The 18,941-nt window shown below is 31.4% G+C and overlaps 1 protein-coding gene across 1 annotated transcript; it reads right to left on the bottom strand.

Annotated features, from left to right (window-relative positions):
• Nucleotides 1–2,703: 2,703 nt before the first annotated feature.
• On the bottom strand, nt 2,704–10,287 carry LOC107031654 (tyrosine decarboxylase 1). Its single transcript, XM_015233096.2, has 13 exons — nt 10,132–10,287; nt 9,930–10,050; nt 9,094–9,166; nt 8,603–8,833; nt 8,054–8,217; nt 7,703–7,843; nt 6,901–6,960; nt 5,605–5,769; nt 5,289–5,345; nt 4,158–4,222; nt 3,523–3,646; nt 3,206–3,343; nt 2,704–3,092 (listed from the first exon to the last, which is right to left on the bottom strand). Coding segments are annotated over exons 1-13 (1,464 nt in total). The 5' UTR covers nt 10,134–10,287; the 3' UTR covers nt 2,704–2,969.
• Nucleotides 10,288–18,941: the final 8,654 nt, after the last annotated feature.

Raw genomic sequence — 18,941 nt, 5'->3', positions numbered from 1 at the left:
GGTAGTGGATGTAGTGTAGTTATTTAGCGGGGTAAATGTAAATGAGCATATATTTGTATTTATTCTGCTTTTACGCGGTATTTACTTAGTTTCCCCTATAAAATTAGTGTTAAAATGTTGTATTGGTAAAGTTTTTAATTATGTTAGAAATTAAAATTAGTGTTAAAATGTTGTATTGGTAAAGTTTTTAATTATGTTAGAAATTATTTCTTATGCGTAGTTTCATTAGTATATTAAAAATAACATGCTAAAATTAAAAAAGTATTTACAAAAATACTCTCCATATATATCATAGAAAAGACGTGGAAAACTTTTTGAGGGAAAATCGTGTCTCTATTCATATACTAATACAAGCATTATGATTCTATGCATTACGAATACCATGAATTTTCATATATTAGTTAGTTATGTATACCTTAATATCAAATAGAATGCATACATTAGTTATATATAGGTAAAAAAGTGTATCAATTATGGTACTAGTGTTAGTAATATACATAAAACTAATACATGTATTTTTATTTTTTTCAATACGTTCTATAAAGCAACTCCTAAAGTTACAAAAATATTTAATTATTGAATTATCATTTAAATAATATTTACAATGTGTAAACTATATATAATTTTCACTTTTGAAATAATTTTAAATATACAATCTTATCTTATGTGATTGAAGATCAAACATAAAAACTGAGACTTTTTTAATAATTTTTGCTTGCACTTTGTTAGCTACATATAACTTAAGTTCAATAACTTTTATTTTAACTTGGATCAAACATGAAATTATGGTATATATGATATAGCCATTTTTATTGGATTTTAAACAAAGCTATCTAAATTTTAGTCGCATAGAAATTTAAACATCATAGATTTAAATTTATTTCAAAGTGAAACACATGAAATAGTTTTTGAAAATCTAAATAAAGTGCCCCACCATGATTTTTTAGTTATAGAAGTGTACATCGTACAATCTACAACATGACAAAATAGATATGAATGCAAGTTTTGTTTCAATAGCAAGACAAAATTGATGATGTAGGAGAGAAAATATTTGTTAAAAGGAAAATAAATATTTTTTTAATAATTCATAACGAAGCAAAAAACAATTTCAATACTCAAGCTATTATATGACCAAAGGTAATGAATGTTTCCAGTATATGTGGCCCACAGGATCAATTTCATGATAGAAAATATGAGTTTTTGGTTAAAGATATACTCAAAATTTAAACTACATCTTTAAAGGATTATTTGTAGCAGAAAACGTTCTTTAATTGTACTCTAAACTTAAACTATATTCTTAAAATATCATTTTTAACAGAAAACATCCTTTAAGTATTTATAAATGAACAACTTTCATCCTTTTGTTAGATATTGTCAAAAAAACTAATATATTTTACGAAAACATGAACAGTTAACGTGACTATCAACAAAAATTATTCTGCATAATTTCATTACTTGCTACAAGAAGTTCTTGAAAAATATAAATTTTTTTAGACATTATTGCTTATGAAAACTAAAAATAATTGGAAGATGCGCGCATACATAATTTGCCTTTTTTGTAACCGAATGAAGTTGGAGATTAATTATTTTTATCTTTTTCTTAACTAAATAATTTAATAGATTTTTACGTCAATCTAATATTGAAGTGATCAAAATATTGATTGTCTTGTATTTGAGTTTCATTTTATATTATTAGAAGCGGAAGTCTCCAGCACATGTCGCTTCTCGCATATTCAATTGAGAAGAAACATATTTAAACTAATAATATTTGTAATTAAAATTGCATAAAAAATGAATTAAAAAAACGGTCAAATTAAAATTTTTGCATAATTCTTAACTCAATTACGAAAAAGTTCACGATAATATTCTTAGCATATCTAAGAATAATAATTAGGAAGGGACGACTTAATTTTTGTTGGATATTTCGGATAGTTTTACGAGATATTCAAGTAGAAGGATGAAAATTGCTTACTTTAAAATACTTGAAGGATGTTTTATGGTAAGAATGATGATACTTTAAGGATGTAGTTAAAGTTTGGAGTATAGTTAAAGAATGTTTTTGGCAAAAAACTCTAAAAAATATTTACAAACTATTTTTTGCTGGGCTTTTATTCTATAATTTCACATCACCCACACAGTCATGTAGAGCAACAAGTTTTAAGCAATATACCTCTTTTTTCTATATTTATAACTGCACTATATGTGTTTTCCACTCTTGCTACTGACCACAAATACAAGCAAATGAAGTTTCAGAGTACAATTGATCAAAATTAATTAAATATGCAGTGTGCACTTATCTCTTCTCAATGTGTCTTGATCTTCTACTCTTGATGATGGTCCTAATCTCATACAATTGCACAAGTGAAATCTTATTGCATCCTCGAGTCTTGGCAGTATAACTCTATCCAACTTAGTAGACGAGGTATTCTTCCCCTCTCTAGTATGATATCAGTTAGAGCAACACCAACGCCAACATACCCAATATGATCCCCACACATGGAGTCTGGGGAAGGTAGAGTATATGAGGGTCTATTTCCGATAGACCCTCAGCTCAAGGAGAGATGAAACAGAAACAGTAATAACAGGCAGTAACAGCAGCAAGATAATAAGATAAGTGGGGTGAAAGAAACAATCAGGTAGTACTAGAGGTCTAAATTTTGACATATAAATGGATCACAATGAGATTATTAAAGGCAATGATGATTCTTTCAGTCAACTATCAGAATTAAAGATCTTCCGAGTTCAGTTGAGTTACATCATGTGATCAATGATAACATGTAGAGGTAGACAAGTTTCCAATTGTCGCAGAAAAGCAAAAAAACCTAGCAGTATTCTAAGCTTCCGTAAGTAGAACAGAAAAGTCAATCAAAGTAAAGTACTGTAATAAAAGTATCAATGAGAACAAGACAAAATAAATTGCATTTCAATAATGTGGTCAATTAATAATGACGTGAAATAATGGATTAATATTAACATTTACTTAACAATGTAGCAGCCTCATCTTGTAAAACTTTCCAAGCTCCAACGATGTGCCTCTCTTCTGTCAGTGGAGCCCCTACTGCAAAGCGTAGTATGTATCTATCTGAAAGAAGCTGCATAATTCGTTGAAAGTAAGCTGTTTGTTAAATTACTGAAGCAATCGATTGAATCCCCAATTCTGAGTAAAAGACAAGTTTCTTGGGAAATTCGCTTAATTCAAACATACCGTGTGAGAAATAAACAGTTTCCCAGTTGAGTTGACAGAATCTAGCAGGTCATGGTTCAGTTTGTTGGCATAATCTTCATTACTTGGGGGTGGAAGTAGGCGAAAACAAACCAATGAGAACTTCCGAGGGGTGACAATCTGCAGTTAATAAACTTCTCAGAGGACAGATTTGTTAATTAGAAGAGATATTGGGAGCTTTTCATAGAAACAAGGGGATTTGAGCCTTTCTAAAAGGTAGATTTCGGCCAATGTCTGTAATGATCCTACTTGACTTGGTCAAGCATTCCACATAGGTTACTTTGATATGAAGTTTTTACCTCAAACCTCTTGTCTTGAGCAACAAGTTCCTCAAATAGCTTTGCTAGTTCTATATGGTTTCTTATGTAAGCTTGAAGCTTTTCCAGCCCATAGAGTCTCAATACCATCCACAGCTTCAGTGATCTAGTTAATAAACCAAGTTAGATACAAGGAAACTGCACCTGAATGATGCAATAACTTCATCCGAACTTTCTAAAACAGAGTTCTTTGAGAATGCTACCAAAAAATATTGAAATGATGTTGAGTTTATGAAAATATTTTAAATCTTGAAGAAGTTTAGCTTGTGAATCATTAAGCTGTAACATGTTATTTTTAAGACCAAGATATTTCATAAACCTGCATGACAGGCTAGCTTTCATGTGTCGTCATAGTAGCCGAGTAGGAGTAATTCATTCAAACCTGGAGCAGTAACATTTAAGAGCTCACTAGATCATAGATGCTCTTTTTCACTATCCAGTGTTCTATATTTGTCATTTTGCTGTAAGATATTTATCACTTGAACAGTGTGTAGCACTGTTTCCAACCTAAAGTAATTAAATAAATGTGTCTCCTCTGTACAAATTTAAATTTTTATCTGGGACGGCCCACAATTCAACATGCAGCTAGCTAACTTTATATGACATTAATGGCATACCTGAACCTGCGTCCAAGAGGAATTTGCCAATCTTTGTAATCCACAACCAAGTTTTCTTGAGAGGCCTGGAGTATCAAGGGTATTACTATAGGGTGAGCCGAAATTTTTCTCAAGCAAATGGATGATCAAACTATTGATAACCTTAGAAAATTCAACAAGCTATAAAGTTAACCTTAGAACTTTTGAAAATGCCTCCAAAAGGAAGACGTTACATATTGAAATTCAATAATTTATTTCATGCAATAGAAGCCATTTTCATCAGAAGTTTGGCTATCAGATGCTTTAGAACAGATAGAGTGGATGCCTCAAAAGCACAAGATAACTAGTTCACAAAACAAAATTAAGTTACAGAGCATGCAGATAATACTCTTTCAGTCAAGACAATGATATACACAGAAAAGACTGATCTAAAGAAAACGGAGATAGAGTTTGAAGAATCTTCGCAAGGAAGGGTAAAAGGGAGTTGCTACTCAACTCCCACCAAACTACACAAGAATGGATCATTATCAGTAGGGGAAACTAAAAGTAACCTATGTGTGATTACATTTCATAAATTTAATAGTCATGTCATTTTCGGGATTTTATCTAGTGGTAGGAGCGCATCGTATGATGTGTGGTTATGCATGTGTCACAGATTCGAACCTTGTCGAAGACAAAAACCTGGTATTTAAGTGGATAGGGGTAAAGGACAGACCCATAATCCACCGAGTTCGAACTGTGCATCACTGACCCTCGGGGATTTCTCGATTATCAAGAAAAAATACAATTTCCATGTTCATATTTTGAAATAAACAAGAAATAAGCCCTAGTTTATCTGTATTAGAGTGTGGGATAATATTATGTTCCACGATAAGACAATTACTCCCTCCGTCCAGTTTTATGGGGCACCCCTTTTTAGTCCATCCCAAAGAGAATGTCGCCTTACTATAATTAGAAACAATTTAACTTTAAAATACCCCTTGTAACCTTGATGAAATGATTTTCAACCACACGAGTTCCAAAAGTCTTCCTTTTTTTCTTAAACATCGTGCCAAGTCAAAGGATGCCACATAAAATGGGCGGAGAGAGTATTTATACTACTACCGAAAACTGAAAATGTCAAAGTACAAGCATTGAACCAAGGATACTTACTTTGTTTTTGAGATACTCAGGATTTGTTGACAGTGACTGGATGAGTGCACTCCGGTCCTGTTCAGATGCAAATGCCATAAATTCCAGTTTTCCAAACAATATAAATTCATGTCAGCTCTTGTGTCTGGTAAAGCAAGCGTCCAGTAAATGAACTAAGAAGATGAGTTATCAAAGCAGCAACTCTAAGAAAATCTGGCCATCTAGAGAAGCCGTTCCAGTATCACTTAAGATAACATGCACCGTGGTCCTCGTGTAGTAGTTGATTGCAGGCAATTTTATCTATTTTATAGAATAACACCAGAAAATAACCCTGTACCTTGACCCAGAGAGCGGAACAGTCAAAGTTTGTCAGAAACCACTTATGTGCATTCATGTTGAACGAATCAGCTTCTTCGACACCATTCATATAGCCCCGGTATTCTGGACAGATACATGCACTTCCAGCATAGGCCGCATCCACATGAAACCATATGCTATTACTCTGTAAATAGGCATGTGACTTAGCCTTGTTCTATATGGACTTGACAGTGGATATATGGACTCATTAAACAAGGAAATCAAAGAAGATAACAAGGTATACTGCTAATGATAACAAGACATCAGATTAAAGAGGATTGATGCTTAAGGTACTGAGTTCCAGAACCGGAAGGTTCATTAAATGGCTTACAGGAGTGGGATATAGAGGAGTATAAGTCTATATGATGATTCTTCCATAATCTTAGTCCACAAAAAATTACAGGCTATAAGTCTTTATGTTGCTTTGGGCATCACTTTTATGGTTTGTGCTTGACATCAGTGAGGCTAAAACCCAGCTGTCTATGATTTATGGTTTTACCCAAGTGTTGGATCTTGAAGTGAAGATTGTGAATACTTGAGTTAGTGGTGAGCAATATATACAGGTTCATGAAAGAAGTCTATCAATCACAATAAAGGGAAAGTAGCGATATTTAATTTCTTGGACACTTGGCATTGTTGTTTCATAGTTACAACTTAAAAGCAGTAATCTAGTTTCACCCTGGAGCATCAAAATATTCAGACCTGTAAAAATTTACGTTAATATTTGAACTGGAGGTGAGTTATATGCAGTCTAAACCAGGAAGACAAATTTAGGAGAGAGAGAAACTTCCCAGCCTTAAAACTTTAGTTTTTTGTTCGATTCAAAGCAGAGAACAACAGTTATGATAAACAAAGTTATAATTATACATTTGGGAGTACGTAAGTTGAAATGTATATGTGAAATATGAAGAATGGTGCAATTAACAACTAAATGTATACTAAGGGATCTATTAGAATTCAATTATATATAAATTCTTTTGGTCCACAAAAGTATAATAAGAGAGCAAAGGAAAAAATTTAAAGCTAAAGTGACAAAATTGCAACACTGAAAAACTAACAAAACAAACCAAATGAAAAAAATGAGTTTCTCAGTTTGCCATCTAAAAACTGAAAACTATGAACGAATAAAACCAAGCTGACTGAACAAACCAAGTGCCCAGCACTAAATTTAATTTTTAGCAATGGCCATACTTCCTTTCTTAGTCTATAAGTTTTAAAAAATCATCCCCCAACAGATACTCCCTGCATGATGTCCAAACACCTCACCAGGTTTTACCTTGGCAATCTTTCCCAGTTCGAGCAAAGGATCCACAGCAGTTGAAGATGTTGTACCAATCTGTGCATGAATTGCAAAAGATTGCTTAAGCAATTTAGAATGACAGCAAGGAAATTACACGTCAAAAGTAAGCAAACGAGATGTGAGAAAAAATCGGAAGGTGGCATCCATTTCATTATATACCAAACTTACAACAAACACTGATTACCAACAATTTGCATCTAAAGCTTTAAACTAATATACTGGAGCCCATTTTATACATGTGATGTCTCACATTTAAGCGATTCAGAGTGCTTACATTTACTGATACATTAACAAATCAAAAGAATACTTGTGCATGGAACACCTAGATAAGTTTTACTTTTTGTATACAATGGTGAAGGTCCTTATTAGATGTTGTTAATACAACAAATCATTTATATGCCAACTAGACAAGCCAATATAAATATCTCATAGGAAAAAATGAATACAAAGTATGCATTTAACGTAAAAGAAAAATACTAAAAGGTTAGGACAACCTTAAAAAGTCTCAAACTTGGATTTTGAGTTCAAGACACTTGTATCCTAACAAGGTACAGTAATCACAATATGACATACTAAATTAATGATCTACTTAATCTTTCTAGAACAGGAATTAGCAGTAACTTATCTTGTCAATGAGAGAGACCTAAGGACTATGCAATATCTTACCCGAAATGAGAGAGACCTAAAAAGTAAAACCAAAAAATAGTTCTCTTGCTAATACATTGAAAGATACGGTTTGGCAAGATGAACATGGTGCCTTCTTTTTCTATTCCCTTACAGTAGCACAAAAGAAGAAAGGTATTAAACCAGTGGCCATGTCATGTGATACAGCTTCTGAAAGTGTATCAGGAGAAAGAGCATAATCCCTGGATGGGTCTGCTTTCAGCACCCGAAAGTTCTCAGGATAAATTCCTCCGATCTGCCACAAGAAAGAAAGAGAACTATATTTCAGAGACGAATTCCATGGGTTAGAAAAGAAACTTCTTCTGCAGAAAAACCCCTTATTCATATGTTCGATGTAGCTAAATATTGGTGTACGGAACATGAATATCCTCTACTTTGGTTTTGTCACCGTTTTTGTCAAGTAAATCAACAATCACACACAACTTCAATCAATTTCGGCATATACCTGGCAAGCTTTCTGTAAAGAAGAATGAGTTTGATCAGAACAATAGACCACAAGTTTGCTGATTGCATCTTTTCCGACTCTTCTCAGAACCTTATCCCTAGCAGCTAAAATCACAACTAGAACAGCTTCACTTGCTGTTCCCTGTATCACTCCACCTCCTTGACCTGAAAGGCAATTTGTGGCCAATCAGCTCCCTGGTTGACCTTAGAAAAGATATCTCTTGGAAAGGATATACAGTGGACATATTTAAGTGATCTTCAATCTTTCAATCAGCTTATAAACATATGGTTCTATCTTCTCTCTCCCGACTTTTTGCTTAACTTGCACAATATTTAGTACACAACTTTTAACCAAAACTCAAGATTAAGTGAGCTTCAAGAGAACAAGTTGCCTCTAATTTCAAATTTTTACTTTGTCGCAATAAGGATTCGAACTGACAAATTTTTCACAGAAATCTATGATTCAACCATTTTTGATTGCTGGATTGGAAGACAAAAGCCATGCAGCTTTTTAGAAGAAAAAGAAGCTAATGTCAAACCGTTATGTTACCTGTTGAAAGGAATTCATCAGGCAACTTAAGTGCTTTAGCAAGCCAATCCAGAACGATCATTTCAAGTTCTGTCGCTGCTGGAGAAGTTATCCAACTAAAGCCCACCATGTTAATCCCGGCACTGAGCATTTCCCCCAAAAATCCAGCCACACTACTATTTGAAGGAAAATATGCAAAGTAATCTGGGCTCTGCCAGTGGGTCACCCCTGGTAATATTTTTGTTTCAACATCTGGATCAAATGCATCAGGATCCAAATTACACGCATTAGCATCCTGCTCATCAATGTCTTATTCATTCATTGTTAAGATGATGCAAGAAGTCGAAGAAACAAATATTCTAAACGAAAATATCCAAAAATTGAATATTTAACCAATATATCCATTTTGACAGCACAAGGAGGTGAGGAAAGAAGAAAATCGTTGATAAATAAATTAAAACAAACAAAAAAAAAGGAAAAACAGAAAATAGAGTGAAAACTAGATATTTCACCTTCAAGAACGGCTTGCAATGTCTCAGAATGAGCAGGTGCGGTTTCAGGCAAAAGCTTACGGAGATAACCAGGCTGTGCAAAGACAAGGCGTGGAAACAATCAATAAATGAGGTCTAGTTACTAACAGCTAAACGAAGCTTTATGTTGAACAATGGTCTTTCATCTGGTGACCAACTAGGATTAGTAGACATGCATGTGAAACAAGTAGACCCTCGTTTTGAGTTTTAATTCATTTCATATATTACACAGGTTTATGAAAGTGAATTTTTGATACGAATCTTCACCACTATTTAGTTGGGGCTCGTGATGATACCTTCTAGGTTCATGTTGACTCACACTACACTTCAGCACTGTGCATGCAGATACCAATCCAAGTACCCGTGCAGCACAAGAGGATGCCAAGGAAGTTGATCTCAAGATTTTATTTATTTTTTTATTTTGATAACCGTGGTGTCCGGTCCAGCATTCGCAAACCTCGACTTATTCCACCGTATACCTGCCACCAGCAACCAGTGGTTTCTCCTTGGAGACTCTTTTATTCTTTCTCTGCTGTTTTTTTGTTCACACCAGGATGTACTTAACTTTTGAGAAACAATTGTATTTATTCTTTATCAGTTAATAACTTGTATCACCAGATTTGGGGTTATTTTGTATTTCTGCAATGAATTATGACTTGGACATGGCACCATTTATGTTATTTTCGGCATTTTAGCCCTCACGGCTTTAGTAAGCATACAAAAAGAGTGAGCTTAATCAATTTCATTTTGAATAGGTCTTCAAAAATATGTCTAGGTTAAAAGCCAGCAAAATTAAGTATTGAGGATTTATGAGAAACCTGGACTTGACTGAGAACGGGGAAATTCTCAATGTTTTTGTAGTAATCAGCAATGAAATCTACCATCTTGTGACCATACTCTCGCAGTTGCTCTGCATCCATCGGCTTCAATCCCCCTTCCCTAATCACCAAACAAACAGAGAAAACAACAAAAATTACATCCAAACTCAAGTCTTCATGTTAGCGGATAATTGGGACTTACATTTCACTGAATTGTGTGAAAGCTTTGTGGTGACGGAGAATGAAACACCAGTTTTTGATAGGCAGACGGCAGAGCAGAGGACAAGTGGAAGACGCCAATGTCCCACGTTACATTTACCAACTCCTCTTCTTTTAGATGAACTAGTTTTTTGAGAATATATGTTATGGGAAATACTAGGCTCCGCCAAGTTGTCCTTCACGTATCGGAATATGAATTAGTTAGACCATCTTCAATTTTATTCTCTATTTTATTTTTTAAATATAGAGAGTTTTCTATTTTTTCAAATAATCAAATCCAATTTAATTTTTTATTTTACTGTAATATTTTTCTCTCTCATCAATATTATATTATTATTTTTATTTCATTCTTATTTTCTTATTTCTTTTCCCAATAATTACCTTATACATTTTTCATTTGATATAACATTTTGTTTTTAAAATTTTTTATTTAATATAAAATAATATTTTATTTTAAGTTTTTAAATAACATAAATTTCAAGAAACTAAACTATAATATACAAACTATGAACAAATTCTAATAAAATTGAAATACAATTACATAAGCACTCAATTTTTGAAACTGTTATGTTTCTTTTATAAATGCTCTATTAATGCGTATGGAGTTTAAAATAAGCATTATCGTCCTTACTTTTTTTTTATGTATAGCTAAAAATTGTTCAAATCAGAGATTTTCATCTACCACCATTTCAGTCGTAGGAGTTGGAACCTCTACGACATCTTGAATTGGTGCATTAATTAAGATCATGTTCATCCTCAATTATCATGTTGTGCAGTATAATACATGTAGTTATTATTCATATAGCACTTCATTTTCTCAAAAACGTGACGGTCTTATAATACTTGCAAAACGTGATTGTAAAACTCCGAATGCACGTTCAACATCTTTTCGGCGTGATTCTTGCTTCTTTCTGAATTAGTTATTATGTTATGTATTGTATTTTATCTTGTGTTTAAATTACAATGTTATGCATTGTATTGTTATGTTGTATTTAAATTATCATATTATGCGTTTTATTTTTAAACTAAAATTTTCATATTGTCATTTTAATTGTATTTATTCTTTATAGTGAAAATAATAATAAAATCAAATTATATCATTAATGAAAAATACAAAAAGTAAACTACTATTAATTCCGGATTAAAGTACTATATATTAAATAATATATTTTTTAAAATATTATATTACATTTAAAAAGAATCATGAATATTAGATATTTAATTAATGAAATTATAAGTAAAATAATATTTTGATTGAAAAGTAATAGAAATAATAATAAAATAGTCAAAAAGTAAAATAGAGAGTTGTAACAACTCATTCAGTCGGTTTGAGCACTAGAACTTTTTCTTTGATAAAATACTTTTCGATAGATTTTAAATTAGTGTTTTGGATTATTCGTAATTATAATTATGAAATTAGTGGGGTAGTTTTTATAATTAAGTTAGTTGGTGGTTAAAAAAGATAATAGTAAAATAAATAGTGGGTTTACTTTTATCACTCTTATAATTAGTCATATAATATTTATAGAGAAATATTCTGTAAGGGAAATAAGAATTTAGCCAAATGAAACCTTACCTGCAACAGTCAAGAAGCACTTATCTCGTCAGGTAATTAAAACTTAACTTGGATGATCGCACTATTGTTATTAATTTTATTATAATGTTAAACTGAAAGGTAGTGCTATGCAATAAATGCTAGCAATTAGATGTATTGGATTGTATAACTGTTTCCAATGAGAATTATTATTATAATGGTTACTTAATTGATTGGGAAGGACAAATATATATTATATAATAGTTTTATGTTGGTTTAGAAAAGAGATTAGATGTGGTTATTAACTGAGGGAGTATTGTTCATTCATTATGGGACTTAGGTATTGTAGTCTGGAATAGTTATACACGGGTTGGATGCCACTGATTTCACAATAGTGGCTTTAAGCATTAGTATTAATATTTTATTTTTGCATTATAAATTATATTTTGATGTATGAAAATAGATAATTAAATAGTAGGTGTATCACGTTATTTAAATTTCATTAAAGTCATGTTAAATGAAGGAATTAAGACTTACCCTTAGGTTTGGACTTTAAGAAATTGATTATATAATTAGGCGAGTTTTTGGGTCTAAGCTAAATATAGACTAATATGAGTGGTTATAGACTCGTTAACTTACAAGTTGTGTATATATATATACTTGATAGATTGGAAAGGTTCGGAGGCAATAAGGAAAGGAAAGTCATTGGAGAAGTAGTTGCTTGACTTCAATTCTTTGGTGGAGGTAGGTTATGGTTTATTTCTATCTGATAGATTAACTGTCAATAGCGATTGATATGTATTGAGTGATATTGTGAATTTTCCTATGTACTTGATTGTGTGGTTGTATGTCTTGGTTGTGTGGTTGACCTAAATTTCTGAGAGTGTTAAAATTATAATCTTGAACACTCTCTATTAAAATGACGCATTGAATAAAGAAGGCTTGATATATAAATTAATGAGATAATTGGATCGGAGTGTCATATCTCGACATGATATTATTGGATTGGAGTGTCACGTACCGACACAATATTATGGAATCGGAGTGTCACGTTCCAACACGATATATGGGATCGGAGTGTCACGTTCCGACATGATAACATTTAAAGAAAGGAATCTTGAATTAACTTAATATACTCAATCTCAAAGAACCCATTTTTCAAATGAGTATGGTGTGGAGACATGAGTCCTCATAGGTGTGCTTGATATTGTGATCAATTATGTGTCTACTATGGTGTTGCTGTCACTGGTTCGTGTTGTTTGTTGCTTGCCACCTGTTGCGTATTGTAGTTGATTTCATACTATTATTCAATATATATTGATTTCTATTTTGGGTTGGCCGTTGATACCTACTCAGTACGTGTTCCTTGTACTGATCCCTACTTCTATTTTCTTTGTTATTCTTTTGTGGAGTGCAAAGTGTACCATCGACTTCGACTCGCCCTCAGCTCCAGCCAGTCTCCAGCAAATCAGAGTTCAGGGTGAACTATTATTTCTAGCTCGTGTTGAATTCTCTCATTTATGTCATGATGTCCTTAGATTTCGGACATGGATCATCTGATTTACTTATTTTGGTATTTTCAATATTCTTATACTTAGTATTTGGAGATTAGATGTCCTTGATGTGATGACTTTCAGGTTTAGGGAAATAATACATTAATAAGTTTTGGAGCTTCCGCATAAATTTTATTTTTCATAGTTGAATTATTGGTATATGTTAGGGCATGGATTTCTTGATTCGCCCACCTAGGTAGTTAAGTGTGGGTGTCACTCACGACTCGTTTTGGATCGTAACAAGAGTGTGAATAGAAGTTCTCCAAATTTGGAGAACTACTATTTACCTCTCTAAATTTGAAGAATAGAGAGTGATATAGAGATGGGTTGGATGTCCATTCTCTATTTTACTCTCCAAATATAGAGAATGGAGAGTAAAATAGAGGTGGGTTGGATATGATCTTAGATATGTTATGTATTGTGACACAAAAAGTTTAATTCACACTTCGATGAGAGGGTGAGATCAAATATTTCATTATTTTCTTTTCCTTATCAATTTTTTTTTAATTTTCTTTTTTTTAGAAAATCCTTTAACAAAGTCTTTCTCTTTCCTCTCTTTCAATACCACATTATCTTCTCAAGTCTGCAACTATATCATTACAACACTTCACCATTTTTTTAAAAACAAATATCCGTCATTTTCTTTCTTTTTTTCTTTTTAATTTTTTTATTATTGTATTATTAATTTTGCAGTACTACATTCATCATCTTTTTTGCCAAAAAACAATAAGATAATCATTCACATTTTTTAAAGGAAAAATGGAGATGATTATCAACGTTTTCTTTGTCGAAATGTAATAGAGAGCACCATCCACATCTTTTTCACCTCGCCCACACACACCGTCCCGACCCACGCCCCTGCTTTCCCACAAATTAAAGCAGAAACAAAAGAATTTCAAATCAAAATCAACAAAGGAAGAACTTGTCTTTTAAAAAATACTATCAAATTAAATGAAAATAAGAAAGAATTAGGTCAATAGTCACAGTTAGGGATTTTCCCCTAACACTTCTAAAGCTCCGATAAATAACAATAGTGGACAGTAGTCAGTGTCAGGAAAAGAGAAGAAAGGAAGATGTTTGGGGTGGAGATGCGGCCATGCGGGGTAGGGTGAGAGATGTATGATTTTTCTTTTATACTTTAGTAAAAGTCTTTATTCAAAATTAAAATTTATAATTATTTTAAATTAGAATGCCACATGGCTTTATTTGATTTGCTCGTTTGTCACATCATGTGCATGTATATAAATACAACTTTTATTGTGACTAAGTGTGAGAAAAATGTGTAATAAGTATTTATTTTTTAAAATTAGAGTGTCTAATAGGAAACAAGATCAGTTGAAGTGCCTAAACTGTGGACAACTTTAAGGGGTTGCAGATGACTTAAGCCTAAATACTATTGTTTATTTAAGCAAAGATTTGAATAATAGATTTTGTATAAAATAATATTGCAGACTTTTTTTGTGCATGTTAAATGCGAATTATCTTATATATATATATATATATATATATATATATATATTCACTAGAACATATGAAGATTGTCAATGAAAATTTTTATGTTTATTTAAGCAAAGATTTGAATAACAGTTTTAGCATAAAATAATATTACAGATTCTTTTTGGGGATGTTCAATGTGAATTATCATATATATCTCTTGTTCACGCGAACCTATGAATATGGTCAATGAAATTTTTATTAGTTAAACGTAATAATGTTTATATTTATTTTAATTTGATGAGGTTCAATCATGTATTTAGTTGTATCTCACTAATATTACCTTGTAGACGGTACTTTTTGTGTATATAAAAATTAAACTAATACAAAGTTCAACTGACATTAATACAAGTTATACGAACTTTTCTTCGTCTAAAATACTTAAATATTATGAAACACTAAATAAGTAAAACAAAAAGACAATGTCTATATAATATTAACTATTTTTAAGAAAACTTTCTGACAATCTGAATTACATAAGTAGCATTGATAAAAAAAAGTCATTCTTTTGTCTTGAGCATTAAAAAAATAAATCGTGACAATTCTCTAAATTTTGAAAAAAAAATACTTAGAGGCATATATCCACATATGAATTTAGACTACATCATGTTAACTTTATATATTGGAACATTACATACTAATGTATATATTAAGAAAAAAAAATTGTGAGAGAATTTGTCAACAAAAACATATGAATTTAGACTACATCATGTTAACTTTATATATTGGAACATTACATACTAATGTATATATTAAGAAAAAATAATTATGATATCATCAAAATATTTTTCTAAAATACTTGATGTTCTAGAATATACCCTCTTAGGATAGAACGATTTACTTCATCAAAATAGTTGTACCTCATATTTCACTAAATTTTTAGATCACTCAACGACAATAAATCACACAAAAATTTTAAAATACAAGAAGAAGAAGAGCAACAGAATAAAAACAATTGTGGTTGAAAAATGAGAGAAAATCCCTCTATTTATAGTAAACAAAGGATAGTATGAACAAATGCTTTTGTGTTTTATCAGAAAGTTATAACTTTTCCCAGAATTTACAACCCTTTGAAAAAGTCACAACTTATTGAAAAAATCACAATTCTTTGGAAAAGTCACAACTCATCGAAATATCACAACCCTTTGAGAAAAGTCACAATTTATCGGAAAAGTTACAACTCATATGAACAAATGTTTTTGTATCTTATCTGAAAAGCCATGACCTTACCGAAAAATTATAACCCTTTCAAAAAGTCACAACTTATTGAAAAAGTCACAACTCATGATCGAAAAATCACAACACTTTGAGTAAAGTCACAACTTATCGGAAAAATCAAAACTCATTGAAAAATTACAACCTAAGTTAGGGATATTATAGTAATTTAACATTTAAGTTAGAAGTTCATGCTTTTAAAGTAATATATATATATATATATATATATAGATATATAGATGATGAGTTTTTGAGATCCTCACCGGCCATTGCATCTTTTTTTTTCTTTTCTTTGTTTCATCCATTCGCATCTAAGGAATATATAATTCAAATAAAGATTAAATAAATATTTTTTAAAAATTATTTGATTAAAAATGCAACACACATACTTGTTACTTGTTGGTGATGATGAATATAATTTTTAATGGTGATGGTGATGGTGATAGTAATAATTATTGTTAGTGATTAGTAATGATGGTATAGTTGCAATGATAAAGGTGGTTGGTGTTGTGCGACTATCATAATTATGGCGATTGGGAGTGTTGTTGTTGGTTGTAATGATGAAGTTGGTTGATGTTAGTAGTTAGTGGTGGCTGAAGAATGTATGGTGATTTCTGATGTGTTTGTGATAGTACGCGACACGATGATGCTAGTTATGATGATGTAGGTGATTGATAGTAGAGATTGACGTACAATAGTGATGATAGTAGCTGATAATAGTGATCAAGGTGGTGATTGAGAAAAGTATGATGATAGTTTGTGACATAATTAGTTGTCATGGCGTAGTTTATGGATAGGTTGATAGTGAGGCGGCAGCTACACAGACAGTTGTGGTGATGACAACGAATATATTATCATAATGATGAAAGTGGTAAGTCTAACGGCAATTGACAGTAATAGTTAACAACGATGGTGATTGGTGGTAGACAATAGTAATGATGGTTGACAACGATAGTGGTGCATGGTTGTGGGATGTTAGAGGTGGTCTGGTTAGTGATGGTGGCTATAATGATTGTGGATAGATAGTGAATATTATCCATAGACAAATACCTCTTAATGATATTAAGACTTTGTTTTAGATTTTAATGATTAAAACATATTAAGACTTATTAAGTACTTAATTTCCATTGAAAACAAATGTACGTAATGATAGCCTAGAATAGTTTCTTATCTTTTGATTTATTTTCAAAACCATCCTCATTCGTTCACATAGCACTAATAATTTTTTATGTTTATATTGTTGGTGTATTTTAAATTTGCCCTCAATTTTTTTTGTTATATTGAAAGGCTTATCATATTGATTTCACGTATAACAATACAAATTCTTTTTTCTTACGATTTGTTTATAATAAATTGACATAGTTCATGAAGCAAAGATAGATTCGTATTTTGGCGATAATGATGTTTGTATTTAATTATGAGAAATGTTTTTCTCACATTTTTTCCCCATGAGTTATTATTTTTACTAAACATAGAGGAAGACGATTAAATATTTCATATACTAGATTGTGGATAAAATCAACGATGAAAAAAGGTGAAATTTTAGGGAAGAATCAAAAGTATATTAGTATTACAAACATGAGAAATTATTAGTGTTTTACATAAAAAAAAAAATTAAGAACAACTTTAAGTCTTAGCCCAAAAATATAGAATTATTGTATATGTTTATACATTACTCTACTACAGAATAATATGAGTAAAGCTAGCAAAATGAGTAAGGTGTTTGTTATGCGGAATTTGAGATAATACGAGAAAATATAAACGCGAAAAACAAAGACAACAGATTACGTGGTTCATCAATAAATTGGCTACGTCCACGGAAAGAGGGGGAGCAGTTTTATTATGGAGAGGCAAGAACAGAATTACAGAATAGGGTTTGCCATAGCGTCTATATATATAGTGCTAAGCTACGCCCTAACAGGCTTGGGCCCAACATACAGAATTGACAGATAATTAAGGGCCCAATACAACCACATTGTATACCGTCGCGTCGGGGGCGTCTCCGCCCCCCCGGACCCCCGTCCTTTCTGTTTGTAACGGGTCCGATTCAAGGCATTCAACAGTGTTATTTTTTGAGAGTGCCATCATCGTAAATGAGTATATGCAATTTTAGATTTAATTTAGTTAATATGAACAACGAACGTCGAATGATAAAAAAAACTAAAAAAAAACTGTAGGGGTTAATATGTTAGCTTTAGTATTTTGAGGATATTTAATCTTGTCTTATTGTCATTTGTAATATATGTACGGGCATTGAAGCTATTTATATTGGATATGAAAATTTTGATTTTCGAATTAAAGAAATTCATAAAAACTTGGATTGAATTCTTTAAGTTTGATTTTGGATTAATTAATTTGAATATTTTGAAATTTCAATTTTAATTTTTGAGCCTTTAAGTTAGACCATAATAATCAACAATTTTAATTCATTTAATAATTTACTTCTTAAAATGTATAATTTTGTATAACAAGGATCAAGGACACTCTACGGCCCATGTTGTGTATTAAGCATTACTTATCCATGGGTGATGTGAGAGTGAGACTCCAGGAAGAAGAACACACGACTGACTCAATAAGTTTGGAGCTTAAAGTCAAATTTCAGAGAGGGGTCCTAATATATTTTTTTTAAAATAAGTTGATCATTATATATACTTTTATATAAAATCTACTGTTCTAACCTTTTTGGAAGCGAAGTCATTAATTATTTTTTTATAATTGATTTGTATTAATAATTTATTTTTAATTGATAATATAGCTAATCCATTCAATCACTCTTGAGACATTGTTGACTTTAGATTAGGTTATATCAATTTTAATTTCGAATTTTTTTTTTGAGTTGGGACAACGGTTACATGAATAATTTTACATTATGTTATAAGCAATATATGCATTAGGAAAAGAATCAAATCTTTCTATTTGTTTGGATATTTCCATTAGATCATTATCTTTACTTGTAATATTTCCCTCTTTATATATATATATATATATATATATATA

This window comes from Solanum pennellii, chromosome 9 (genome assembly GCF_001406875.1).
Source record: "Solanum pennellii chromosome 9, SPENNV200".
Classification (NCBI taxonomy): Eukaryota; Viridiplantae; Streptophyta; class Magnoliopsida; order Solanales; family Solanaceae; genus Solanum; species Solanum pennellii.
This window is presented reverse-complemented; position numbering and strand designations above follow the sequence as displayed.

Excerpts from the sequence above, each read along its gene's own strand:
- LOC107031654 (XM_015233096.2), bottom strand. Across the intron at positions 6,961-7,702 it reads CTTTCTTCTTTTGTGCTACT|ATTGGTACAACATCTTCAAC; the intron begins GTAAGGGAATAG and ends ATTCATGCACAG. Across the intron at positions 3,093-3,205 it reads AACTGTTTATTTCTCACACG|CTTCTTTCAGATAGATACAT; the intron begins GTATGTTTGAAT and ends CGAATTATGCAG.